The 13,398-nt window shown below is 41.7% G+C and overlaps 1 protein-coding gene across 2 annotated transcripts in view; it reads right to left on the bottom strand.

The window, feature by feature from the left end:
• PON1 (paraoxonase 1) overlaps window positions 1-12,623 on the bottom strand; it is a 32,060-nt gene extending 19,437 nt beyond the window's left edge. The window contains exons 1-4 of one of the 2 annotated variants that reach the window (XM_082693638.1): window positions 12,270-12,623; window positions 5,926-5,996; window positions 4,163-4,218; window positions 2,800-2,968 (exon numbers count right to left, since the gene is read on the bottom strand). In XM_082693638.1, the coding sequence (XP_082549764.1) occupies window positions 2,800-2,968; window positions 4,163-4,218; window positions 5,926-5,996; window positions 12,270-12,343 (370 nt within the window). In that variant the 5' untranslated portion in view covers window positions 12,344-12,623. Of the gene's footprint in view, window positions 1-2,799; window positions 2,969-4,162; window positions 4,237-5,925; window positions 5,997-12,269 lie in introns of both variants that reach the window. The other variant, XM_082693637.1, reaches the window with a different exon arrangement.
• Between the last annotated feature and the right edge of the window lie 775 nt (window positions 12,624-13,398).

Below are 13,398 nucleotides of genomic sequence, written 5' to 3'. Positions count from 1 at the left end.
CACAAACAAATGGAGAGCTACTCCGTGCTCATGGATGGGAAGAATGAACATTAAAATGTCAAAACAGCAATCTACACAGTCAGGGCAATCCCTATCAGAATTCTGATGCCATTTCTCACGGAGATAGAACATACACCCTTGAAGCTTGTATGATACTACAAAAAACAAACAAACAAACAAAACAAAACAAAACAAAAACCCAAAGCCAAAGCAATCATGAAAAGAAGAGCAAGGCTGGAGGCATCATACTCCCTGATTTCTAACTATATTACAAAGCTATAGTAATTCAAACTGTGCTACTGGCATAAAAACAGACACATACTTCAGTGGAACAGAACAGAGAGCCCAGAAATAAACCTACACATATATGGTCAATTAATTTATGACAAATGAGCCAAGAATATAGAATATACCATGGAGAGAGGATGGTCTCTGCAATAAATCACATTGGGAAAACTGGACAGCCACACACAAAAGAATGAAACTTGACCATTATTTTAACACCATACACAGAAGTTAACTCAAAACAGATTAAAGACTTGAATAGAAAACCTGAAACCATAAAACTCCTAGAAAAAAACATAGGCAATAAGTTATTTGGCACAGATCTTGGCAATGTTTCTTTTAAACTGGACACCAAAAGCAAAAACAACGAAAGCAAAAATAAACAAGTAGAACTATATCAAATTAAAAATCTTCTGGGGGTGCCTGGATGGCTCAGTGGGTTAAAGCCTCTGCCTTCAGCTCAGGTCATGATCCGGGGGTCCTGGGATCAGGCTCCAAATTGGGCTCTCTGCTCTGCAGGGAGCCTGCCTCCCATCCTCTCTCTGCCTGCCACTCTGCCTACCTGTGATCTCTGTCAAATAAAAAAATTAAATTCTTGAAAAAAAAAAAAAGGCTTCTGTACAGCAAAGGAAGCCATCAACAAAATGGAAAAGCAACCTACTGAATGGAAAGGGATATTTGCAAATCATGTATCTGATAAGGAACCAATATCCAAAATATATGAAAAATTGATTTAACTCAAGAGCAAAAGCAAATACTCTGATTTTAAATTGGGCAGAAGAGGTATGTATGGATGGTTCAGCCTGTTAAGTGACCAACTTTTGATTTCGGCTCAGGTCACGACCTCGGGGTCCTAGACTAGAGCCCTGTGTTGAGCTCCATGCTCAGCAAGGAGTCTGATTGAGGATTTTTCTCTCCCTCCCTCTGCCCCTACCCCCACTCATGTTTAATCTCTCTCTCAAAGAAATAAATAAGTACATTTTTAAAAGATTTTATTTATTTCTTTGAGAGAGAGGGAAAGAGAGAGAGAGAGAGAGAGAGAGAGCACAAGCAGGGGGAGGGGCAGAGGAAGAAGGAGAAGCAGGCTCCCCACTGAGCAGGGACCCCCCCCCCCCACCATGCAGAGCTCCACCCCAGGACCCTGGGATCATGACCTGAGATGAAGACAGCTGCTTAACCAAATGAGCTACCCAGGTACCCCAATAAATAAATCTTAAAAAAATAAAATAAAATAGGCAGAGAATCTGAATAAGATATTTTTCCAAAGAAGACAGGGATAGTCAATAGCAACAAGAAAAGATGCTCAACATCATTAATCATCCAGGGAATACAAATCAAAACAATAACGAGATACCATCTCACTCTTGTTAGAATGGCTATTATCAAAAAGACCAAAATAACAAGTGTTGGTGAGGATGTGTTGGAAAAGGAACCCTTGTGCACTCTTCTTGGGAATGCAAACTGGTGTAACCACTCTGGAAAACACTGTGGAGTTTTCTTGAAGAATTTAAAGAGATAACTACCATACAACCCAAGAATTCCATTCTGGGTATTGATCTAAAAAAACCCAAAACACTACCTTGAAAACATATATGCTCCCCCATGTCCACGGCAGCATTATTTATAGTAGTCACGACATGGAAACAATGTCAGTGTCCATCAATGATGAACACACACACACACACACACAAATATTATTCACCCATAAAAAAGGAACAAAAAATTCTGCCATTTGTGACAACATGGATGGACCTTAAGGGCACCATGCTAAACTAAAGCATGTGATCTCTTTTATATGTAGAATTAAAACCTAAAAAGCGCAATGCAAAGTTCATGGATTGGTGGTTGCCAGAGGTAGGGAGAGAAGGACAGGAGAAATAAGGGGTCAAAAGGTAAAAAGAAAATAAATGCAGTTGATGTCAGATCCTGCAGGGTTTTCTGTGTACAGTGGGGGTTCAGGACTCACATCGAGACCCAGGAAACGGCTGCATATAGGAAGGAGGAAATGGAAAGACAGCATGAGGGATGGGGGCGATATGTTGATCGCTTTGAAATGTGGAGAAGTAGTTTGAAGACAAAACAAAGGTACCAGTGGGCAGAAAGGCCTGGAAGGTGAGAGAGCTGAGAGAAAACTGACCACAGTGACTTTCTGTCAGTGGATCTCTGGGTTGCTGATGACTTCCATTAGAAAAATCCATCCCTGTAAATTTCTGGATCTGGAAAATTGTTTAAAATGGAAAACCTCTAGTGATCAGGGCGAAATATTATTGCTATCGTCATTATAGGGATAATGTGAATGCCAGTATTTTAAAAAGTAAATGCATTACAAATCTTAAGTATTTAAGTGTTCTCAAGCATCAGAGTGGTTAAAATATTATATTTCATTAACATAGGGGATATGTTTAACAGAAGAGAAACATTAATCATGATTATACTGTAGTTGAATGAGAGGAAATATTCACTCTTTAACATTTTTTAAATTTTAGTTTTTTCATGAACATTAAATAGTGTTACCTTCATCTGTGAATGTGCTAATCCCATGAGGGTTAAATGAAGACTGATCAAAGTTACTTCCAATGACCCTCAGTTCTAACACTGTTGGATCTTCTTCATTCAGGTCCATTAGAAGAATTTTGCCAGGTTGATCAGGTGCAAAGCTCTTTATTCCAGGATATTTTAATCCCTTATAAAACATGAAGAAAAAAAAAAAAAGGCACATTACACCTACTCCAAAAGCTGATCGAGGTGGTAGACGGTACCTGGGTTCCTACTGTCTGCTTCGAGTCACAGGGCCACACGGGAAGCCTCTTGTTGGCTTGTGCAATAGGCCCATGAGGGCTTCTGGAATTCAGAGGCTGCACCAGGCCACCCCACACAACACACTGGCTTGGACACTTTCCATGACAGCAAAACCATGTGTGTCCCATACCACAGCTCCAAAATCATGAGTAAGGTAAAAAATGGAGAAATAGACCAAACGGGAAATTGCTAATGGGCTTCAGTCATACAGGCAAGGAATACTGACAGAACATGGGCTTTTAGAACGTCTCCTGGCAGGTTCCTTGGAAGCATCTCAGGGACAGAGTTTTAGGGGATGTCTAGTGAATCCAGAAATAACTTCTTTCTTAGCCTTCAATTAGAACAACAAAGCTGGGTTGTTTTGTTTTGTTTTGTTTTGATGTTGGTGTCCCATATAGATTTTGCTTAGAATATGTTATTCTGTTGCTTTTAAAAGGGGGGATTGCAAGACACTGCCGGAGAGGATGACTTGTCCTCCAACTTCATAGGAGAAAACTGGACTAAATAAATTACAACAGGCAGAGAAAGGAGTTGACTTCTTTTGTTTTGAGCTATGTCACTACCACAGTGGTCTGTATGCAGAAGAGGTTCAATAAACATGGTGGCTTTACTCTTCAAAGTGTGGAAATTGTGGGATGGCCTATCAACAATTTTAGATTAAAGGGATCATTTTGAAAAGTGTAAAAGAAAAAAGTAAAATTAAAATGACATGTGAAGGGGTATATATATATAAAAATACACCTAATTCAGTAAATATTTGACTCTGCCACTTAAATCCTTCAAGTGATAGACCATTGATGGAAAGCCATTCTTGAATTCATTGGACTCACAATTTGCCACAATGGAAGATGAAGTAATATTCAAGTTCAGTGTACACATAGGAGTACAAATATGCATAGAAGGCATACGGCAATAATTTTAACACCAATGTAGGACATATATACACTTTGCTTTTTGAGCCATATGGCTGCTTATTTTATTTGAAGGTGAGTGTTGGTAAATAGCAAGCTTAAACAAGACTTGAGCTGTTGGATCTAGAAAATGGTGTAGAGCACTGTAAAAGAAGAAAAACACTTACAGAACTAATGAAAGCCAGCCCATTAGGAAGTATCTCCAAGTCTTCAGAGCCAGTTTCTGCCAGAGAAGAGAATACTGAATACAGATTGTTACAGACGATTACAGAGCGCTGTGATCGTTTTCTTTATCGCTCTTAACTGGAAAATGGGGCTACATATTTAGTTCTTATCTAATAGATTCAAAATAGTTAACTCTTTTTTTTTTTTAAGATTTTTTTTTATTTATTTGACAGACAGAGATCACAAGTAGGCAGAGAGGCAGGCAGAGAGAGGAAGGGAAGCAGGCTCCCTACTGAGCAGAGAGCCGGATGCAGGGCTCGATCCCAGGACCCTGAGATCATGACCTGAGCCCAAGGCAGAGGCCTTAACCCACTGAGCTACCCAGGCGCCCCCAGAATAATTAACTCTTACATTTACTTATTCAAATTGACTAATATGATTCCATAAAAATTAGAAGATGTTGATATAATTATGTATAATTAAAATTTACTTTTAATATGTATTTTTTAAATTCATGGACTAGAACTTTTTCCTCAGAGTCTGAAATGTCTTACATAAAGTTCATGGAAATTCACAAAATTTATAAAAGGGACAATAATTTGAAAACAGCTTGCTGTTTTGTTAAAGACACAGTGTAAACTACCAATACCTATTAATACCTAATTCCAAATCCAATAAATTCTTTGAGAACCCTATTGGAAGCATAGGCAGATTCCAAATGCTTCAGGTAAAATGGGGATACATTTCATATGCAAGATACACATCTACTATTAATTATAGCCATCAGTAAAGTACCACCAAGTTAATTATACTTTACATGTACATTTTTAAAATCTCAATCAACCTAGAGACAAAGGAGATTTTTGATTTTATATTGATACTCTTAGTGGAGATGTTTGTTTTTCAAATATCAAGTGATATCTAATATCAATATCATTTATTTTCTAGAGAAAGATTGCACTGTAAGATAGCTGGCTAACCTTATTGATGTGACTGAGTAAGTCATATGGTCTAGCCTTTCCAACCTTAGTCAACAGAGATAAATAATTCTAAACATAGCAAAACAAAACATAACAAAAGTGTGGATCTGAAACAAGTTGTCCTCAAATAACAAAGGTGGTTGGTGGAAACCAGATGGGGACTTGAGCTCTGTGACACCCCTGTTGGATGCCTACCAGCTGCTATTCCCCTAGCCTTTTATCTTTGCTGACAGGGCTTGCCTTCCACAACGGAAGCCCAATAATTACTTTCCCAGCTTCCTTTGCAGCTAGGGCACCAGCCTGTTGTCCATCTCTGACTAATGAGATCTGAGGGGAAATCTGCTGAGAACTTCTGGGAAAAAATATTCCTCCCCAATATTTAAAAAAGAGATGGATGAGGGAAAGCCTTGTGGTAACTGCCAAGGTGTGTAAGAGCTTTTTAAAATTTGTCCCTTTACTCACTGCTTTTTCTCCATCCCCTGTCCCTCCCCTGGGATGTCATCAGGTTATATTACCGTAAAATCGAACACTGTTCCCACTACTGTTTTTGCTAAACTGACCAAACAAAAGCAAACTATGAAAAATCTTCAATACTTTGGCCATATGTTGGTGAAGTCAAAAGTTGAGTACATTGGTATTTATAATTAACTACTAGCTTAATCACTCTCTACTGGTTTGTGGTTCTTTTTTTTTTTTGAACAAAATTAAACAGGTGTATTAATCAAATCAGTAGCAAGATAATACTGCAAGTTTCAATGAGATACTTCTTTCCCTTTCATACTTACCTATTCCTTTAACTAAATTACAGTTAGGAAGTTCAACCCGTGTTATTTCTCGGAAGGCATTAAGTCGTGTTCTGGGGGAGAAAAAAAAAAGAATAAAACTATTCAGAAATTACAACTAAGTTGCAAAAGTTAGCTGCCAATAAAGTTCTCCTTAGTAATTTGCACTTTGCCCGAGTTTCAAGCCCAGGGTGAGCTGTCCCTGGAGTCTGAGTGATTCTACCAGACGAGGCCAGAGGAAGACCTATGGGGCTTCATGGGTACATTCAGTATTTATTTAGCCAAGGTGAACTGATCCACAGAGGAAACACATCGTGTCCTCTCCAGAGCTCTGAGCACTTTGGCAGGAATAGGGACTATTTCATCAGCTGCGTAAGGAGTCCTATGTGGAAATTTGGGTTAAACAGCAACATGGTTCCAATTTACTCCATTGATGTTTTAGGGCTGCTGACAGATGGGCCTCCTACCCATCTGCCCAATCTGTCTCCAAAGCCGGACTGGGCATCTGCTTTGGGGTGTGTCCCTTGAAAAACACAGGTGTGCTTAAAGGATTTATAACTTCAGAAAATCATACCCAAGACCAGCATATTAAAAGACATTTCACACACACACACACACACACACACACACACGCAACTTATTAAATCTGAGTGCATAAACATCCCAGAGAACATCAGAGCGAAGGACAAAGGCAAAAAGGACAGATGTGGGAAAGATGCATCCCCTGGTTCCCTGAGCAGAGCCAGGCTGCGGCTGAGGCATTTAAAAGAACTTGTCCACAATATCAGCATGGCCAAGAGATTTAAGCAATCAACAATTGTTTTTTGTTTGTTTGTTTGTTTGTTTGTTCGGTTTTTTTTGAGAACTAATGATACAGTACGGTCTTAGTGAGTAGCAACGATTATCCAAGAATGCCCAGAAATCTTATTTGGCTGAAGATAGGCTGAGAAAGTCTTCACTTGCCTTACTAATAATTTAGTCTCACATAGGAAGAGGTTGGGCTAGGGGACACTCTGGATAAAATTCTTGAGATGGTATAAAATGATAGGAATTTAGGGTGCCCCACCTTTTATCCAGAAAAAAATGCAACATGTTCCTATGGCCATGGAACTGGCCAACAATTCCACCTTTGGAGAGGGTCTGACCCAAGGGGCTGGGAGAAGGGTCTAGCCATCAGCTTTGTTCATCATTGTTAACAGGATAAACCAGAGTTTATCCTGAAGCACAACCAGAGTGGAGAGCCTCAAGGCCAGGTGCTAGAGCTCCAGACATGAACCATTAGCTGAGGAAGGCCTAGCCTGTGAACAGAGGGTGGTTCCCTGACTGATGAACTTGAATTTACAAAGGAGACTTCAAGGGAAAGTTGGAATCTGTCCCCGTGACCCGAGAAGCTACCAAGTATTTAAAGAAATAGGAATCTGATATTATAATTACAAAAGTTCACAATAAAGAAATAAAAGGGAAAACGATGAAGGATTTTTCATTAGGAAAAACATTTTGAATGGTCAATATGCACACACACACACACACACACAAACACACACGCCCTAAAACAGGTTCACAAAAGACTACTCATCCTAATACATATAATACATTCTTAACTTTTCTATTCAATTCTATTTCATTCATTTAAAAATGCTGGCCACAATCTACTAAATTTGATTTGTGAACCACCATTTTGAAAAACATTGGTCTAGGGAAACTTCAGTGAATACCTGTAAAGTGCCCCCAAGGGAGTCAAAGGACAGCACAAAAGATGTTAAAGTTGCAGGTCCCATTGGAAAGATTCAATAATGTGAAATCACTGACTGGGCCAAGACTTGTGAGAAATGCCAAGGATAGGCAAATTAGCTTTTCTTGGAGCCAAAGGCACAGGGGAAGTACTGTCCCATAGCCTGGTCATGAAACCCATCAAGTCTGATGGGATCACAGAAGACAGTGAGAAGCAGAGCCCACCAGCCCCGATCCCGATTCAGACTTCTCTCTCATGGAAGACAATCTCTGACCAGGAAAAGGTAGAATAATCACAGTCAACGGGAGCCTAGGATAGCTAAGGAGGCATGGAATCAGCACTCAGTTGCTTCGAGTTCAAATCTGTGGCCCCAAAACAAGTCATGTCTTAACAGAATAATCATCACTACTGTAGCCCAGGTACTGTATCACTCTTATTTAACCTTCAAACCCCTCCCTGAGGTATTATTTCCCCGATTTTATGGATGACTAAGTTTAAGGGGCTTTGCAAATCCACGAGCTTATGAAGTGACTGAGTTGGGATTGGAACCCAAGCGTGAAGGTAGAGCTCACGTTGGGTCCTCTGCTCCAAATGCACGGAGAACGCTGCTTAAAACCAGGGGGAGCATCAGAAAATAATTCCGCCCACGTTAGTATAATCCAGCTCATATTTTTCTATCTTAATCCCAATTATTTCCTGATAATTGGCTTGATCAAGGGCTTGATTAAATCCAAATGCTCCATATTGAAGGGATAAAATTCAATGTCTGCAATGTGTTCTGATTCACAGGCCTCTGAAGTCTGGCCAGAAATCGCACAGTCCCTGCTGGGAATTATTTTTCATGAATACCTGCTTGCTTCTCACAGAAGAAAGTGAGGATCTTTAGTTTAGTTGAGAGGATCTTTCGCATGAGGAAATCCACTGTGGAACTTTCCTTGGGGCCATATTCAGCCTCCTCCGTCTACTTTCTGCCACTCTACACTCCTCATTCCTCCAATATTCCTTACTGGGATCTACTGGGTGCCAAGCGCTATGCTAAGGGCTCTCATACAAACTTTCCTGATGAATGTTCTCGTCCTGTTTGAGGCAACGATTACTACTTGCCCTGATTGGTAGGTAAGAAAACTGAGGCACGGAAAAGCTACGTAGTTTGCTTGTTGTTGCTCATTTCAAAGGATAGAGCTGGGATTTGAAATGAGGTGTTGTAATATGAGGCCCTTTTCTATACATCACTTTCATACCTCCTTTCCCTGGTTCCTGCTTCTCCCTCCGCCTAGAAAGCCCATACCTCCTAACCCCAGGGGAAAGACTCCTTCTCATGCCTTTCTGTAGCTCTTCCTGGTCTTCTGTGATAGGACTAATAACTCTTTTATCTTCATGAACCTCCTCATACACATCTATCGAGTCTCTGACCGTACTGTTTTGCAGTTACTGGTTTTTGGTCTTGAGGTTCATAGTAAATTCTGAAATCTGTGAGTGAATACTGCATTCTATTCATCCCTGTGACCCAGCAAGGACCCAGCACCGGCAGAGAGAAGGTCACCTGTAGATATCTGCCAAACTGTTTTGTGGAATCATGAGGCTGGTGCATCAGATGGAGAAAGCGGTGTCAGTTGTATTGATAGGGAAGGCTGAAGAGTTATTCATTCGTCCTTAGCCTAGGGTCACATAAGGTATTATCCTAATATATATCCAAATATCACTCATTAGGGGGATCATTCACAGGGGGATTTTTGCAATAGCAGAGGCCAAAAATAAAGCTAACATTTACAGAGTCTCTTTCATGAGCCAGATTTTATATTTATCCTACTACGATCTGTACTATCATCCCATAAGTTTTAGGTGGAGAGACAGGCTCAGCCTGGTAAAGTGACTTGGAAGTTGCAGAAGTGGCATTCAGCCCAGGTCTGCTGGAATCCACAAGTGCCCTCTTCCCACCACGGTGCGGAATGTGGAGTGGGTGTGGCGTGACAGAAATGCTAACACTAGCTTTGTAGGCTCCTTCTAATGAAGGGGAACAGTGGTCTCACATGTTACGAGCAGCAACTTAGGAATGGAGGAGTTGCCCTAGAGATGAGGGGCTGCAACATTCCGCACCCCCAGTGTGCTGCTTAGAGGCTAGTCCAAGGCATTCCTTGGTTGACCACGCCCTGCCAGGTCACAACAGCCGACTACAGAGCTGGCCAGGGGAGACTACTGATCCAGGGGATGTCTCTCAGTTCCTTCCTAGGGGCTCTTACCACCTCAAAGGCATCAGGGAACCCCTCCAAGACACCTTTTAAATCCTTCCACGAGTTCTCTCCAGCCCCAGACCGGTAGAATCTCACGTGAACCTGCCCCCCTCCTGTCTACTGGATCTCTGAAGAACAAAGGTTGTCTCCACGGTGGGGGTCTGCATGCAGGTCTCAGAACATGATCTCTTCCTTGGGCAGATTCATGATCTTCTCTGGGAGTCAAGGGCCTTTCCTCTGAATGGTAACAGAGGTAATTTACAGATCCTCCAGGATCTCTTGATCTGGCTCAAATGTGGGCGATGTGGGATTTGAGTGTTCTTTAAAGAAGTGCATACAAATCCCTCCGGGGAGCTCGTTAAATAGTGCTGATTCAGATTCAGTAGTGCGGGGTGAGGGTCAGGATTGTGCCGCGAGATCGAGCTCCCAGCCAGTGCTCGTGCATCTGGTCCACAGCTCCTCTGAGGACTGAAGGTTACGGCCTTTCAAATAGTGGGTGCAATTTCCCTTCCTTCTCCTATCTGGGTTTATTCTGTCCTCCATCTCCATAACCATCATCCTCTTGGCCCTGCATTGCTCCCATTCCCCGGGTTCTTCTAGATCCCCCTTCCATTCTAAAACCAGAATGTTTTTTGTAGCTGAAGGATTTTTCAAAAGCTTTCATTATGCCAGAGTGCATTGCCAATCTCCAGGAAAAGGCTACAATAGACAACATTTCCCAAATTGATATGTCCAAGGGATGTGCTTTTTGTTTTTTGTTTTTGGTTTTTGTTGTTTTGTTTTTGGTTTTGTTTTTGTGGAGCAAGTCTTGTGGCTCATATTCTAAGGAACAAATGTGGGGAAATACTAAGGTTCAAACACATAAGCTAAGACAACATGTTGAGAGAGAAACTTTTCAGGGTTGGAGTAGTAAAGCTATGCTTTTACATAAAAACATAAGCAAAATGCCTACAGTTTCCATTCTCAGAGTAAATTAAGGAAGGTAAATCAAAAAGACAGACCCTCACTCCTTCTGGGTAGATCGTTAATCCTTCAGAAGACATCTTGGTGTGGAATTTTTGGAAAAGTGGGAACAGAATAAACCCAGGTACAGAGGCAGAATTGAAAGGATAAAGCCCAGAAGGGGTGTTAGATCTTTATATCTCATATATTTTCATCCCAGGATAATACCACGACCCACACATATGCTGGAGGAAGATATATATACATATGCCTATATGTATATATGTATTAATATGTATAATATATATGTATTAAATAAAATAGATATAATAATATATAGAGTTTTTCCTGTAGCATCAAATAGAACTATGTTTAATGAAAATCCTCAAACTGTAATTTTTACATGATTTGAAACCCAAATCACTGTTACTTTTCTCTAATAGTTTGTGATTATAAAAATAATCAACAATTAGAAGAGAAAAAACTAATAGTTTGTAAAAAAAATTATTCTGAAAGAAAGTAAAAGTTTTTAAAAGGTTAAAAAAGGTCATAAAAGTTTTTAAAAGGTTAAAATGTTCAATTTGGTTTTTAGTAATGTTTTACTTCAAAGTAAATAACAAGATATTGACTAAAACCTTAGGAATTAGAATGTTCTCTAGACTTTGAACCCCTGCGAAGTTACAGTGAAACTACTGAAATATTCTTAAAAACCAACGCCCTCCCCCCTTCTACAGTACCTAAGGGTTTATAAGTACTTTAAGGAAATCAGAGCACTAACGTTCATTGAATAGTTACTGTGTCCCAGGCAGGATGAATGTGTCTTATTGGTTCAGGCTTGTTGAAGCAGAAAGTGTTCGAAAAGGAAAGTGATTTGCCCAAGATCCCATAATGGAAGGGGCAGAGGAGAATCCAGGACATCAAATGCCAGTGCCAGGGTTCTTTGCTCCCCCTGCCCTGCCCCTACCCAACTGGAGTACCTAAGAGTTAGTGGTAGGACCTCCCAGGGTGTGTTTGCTCTCCTGCTCTACTCCCCATGCATTTTTGTCTCCCTGTGGCCTCAAATTGAGAATCCCCAGTCTGGGAAAGATTTACGGCCATGACCGGGCAGCTCATTCCGTAACTGACACAATTTTCAGGGGAGATTCCTGGTCTGGTGATCTATCTTGAAGCGAGAATAAGAAGGGATTCTATAGCCAAGCAGGGATCTTCATGAAAAATCCATCTGTGTATGCCATTGACTTGGCCATCACACCCGCGTGATGTGTCTCCTTCCTCCATCTATCAGATGGTGAACAAGGACATGTTTTCAACCTGCAGGCTGTGTGTCTAAAACTTACCTGGGTGGACTTTCAGTTAAAAGACTACACCCCAATATCAGGGGCGGTCCTGGGGTTGGTGGGGTGGTAAGGACCTGGGCTGCAGCTCACCACAACCCAACTTACTGATAAGAAGCCCGGTGATCTCTGAAGAGTGCCAGTCCCAGTCCCAGGAGGGTGAGCAGCATCAGCTTCGCCATGGCTCGGACGGGAACAGAGGACTGGGCTGATAACCCAGACGGCGGGAGACTGGCCTGTGTGCCGCCTGAGCCCAAATGGGGCCGCTCATGCTCAGCCTCCCCGCCCCTCCCCTCTTGTCCTGCAGCACCGAGGGCACTGGCTTGGGATCAGCGCCAGAGACCAGGAGCTGCGTGCTCTCCTGGGAGACTTTAAAGAGAGGAGATGGAGAGCAGCTGCCCAGACCTGGCAAGAGGCGGAGAGCATGCCTGTTGGTGGAAATGAAGAGCTGTGGGAAAAGAGAGCCGGGCTTTGATGAACGTTGACTTTGTGCCAACAAGGTTCTAATCCCTATGGCTCAGAGGGGTTCAGTAATGTGATCGCCGTGACTCAGGCAGAAAGGCACGAAAGGAAGAAAGTGCTGTGATTAGAACCCCTAAGGTCTAAGTTCATTTTCACGGGCTGCCACTGTGTGTCACCTTCAAACACCTGGATTTCAAGCATCTCCATCTCCAAGCAACGCTCCTGAGCTCGCAGCTCAGAAAGGACATCACTGTGACGTTCATTCATTCTGGGCACTCACAGGCACTTATTGACTACCGGCTGTGTGTGCTAGAGAACAGTAAAACACATCACTACCGCTGTGGGTGATGCAGGCATGCATTAAGGATATGCACATATTCTATGGAAAAGAATAAACCACAGAAGAAATGTAAGGAGGAGGACTGAGGTGCCATTTAAAGAACGGGAATCAGAAGTTTCACTGTTAAGGGGACACCTGAGCAAAGCCGGACAGGAGGTGCCTCTGTATACCTATGTCTCCCTTCTCTCCTGTTACCATGAAAGAAGTGTTTCCTGCTTCACTAAAGGCCATCCACCCCCTTTCTTCCCTTTTCAAGGATTTTGGCCCCCATTGCAACTTTCTCTCCTGCAACACCCATCTAGTCCTCTTTTCTGGAATAATGCAATCAGATACCAACATGCTGTAGGGTCATAGTTCTGAGGAAAATGCTCTTTGACTCCACATTCTAACTCTTCCGTCTTCCTCTGCTCTTTATTTTTTAAAAACCTCTGAAAG

Source organism: Mustela nivalis (genome assembly GCF_964662115.1).
Source record: "Mustela nivalis genome assembly, chromosome: 12".
In the NCBI taxonomy this organism is placed as follows: Eukaryota; Metazoa; Chordata; class Mammalia; order Carnivora; family Mustelidae; genus Mustela; species Mustela nivalis.
Note: the sequence above shows the minus strand (reverse complement) of the source record. Positions and strands in the feature narration are given on the sequence as shown.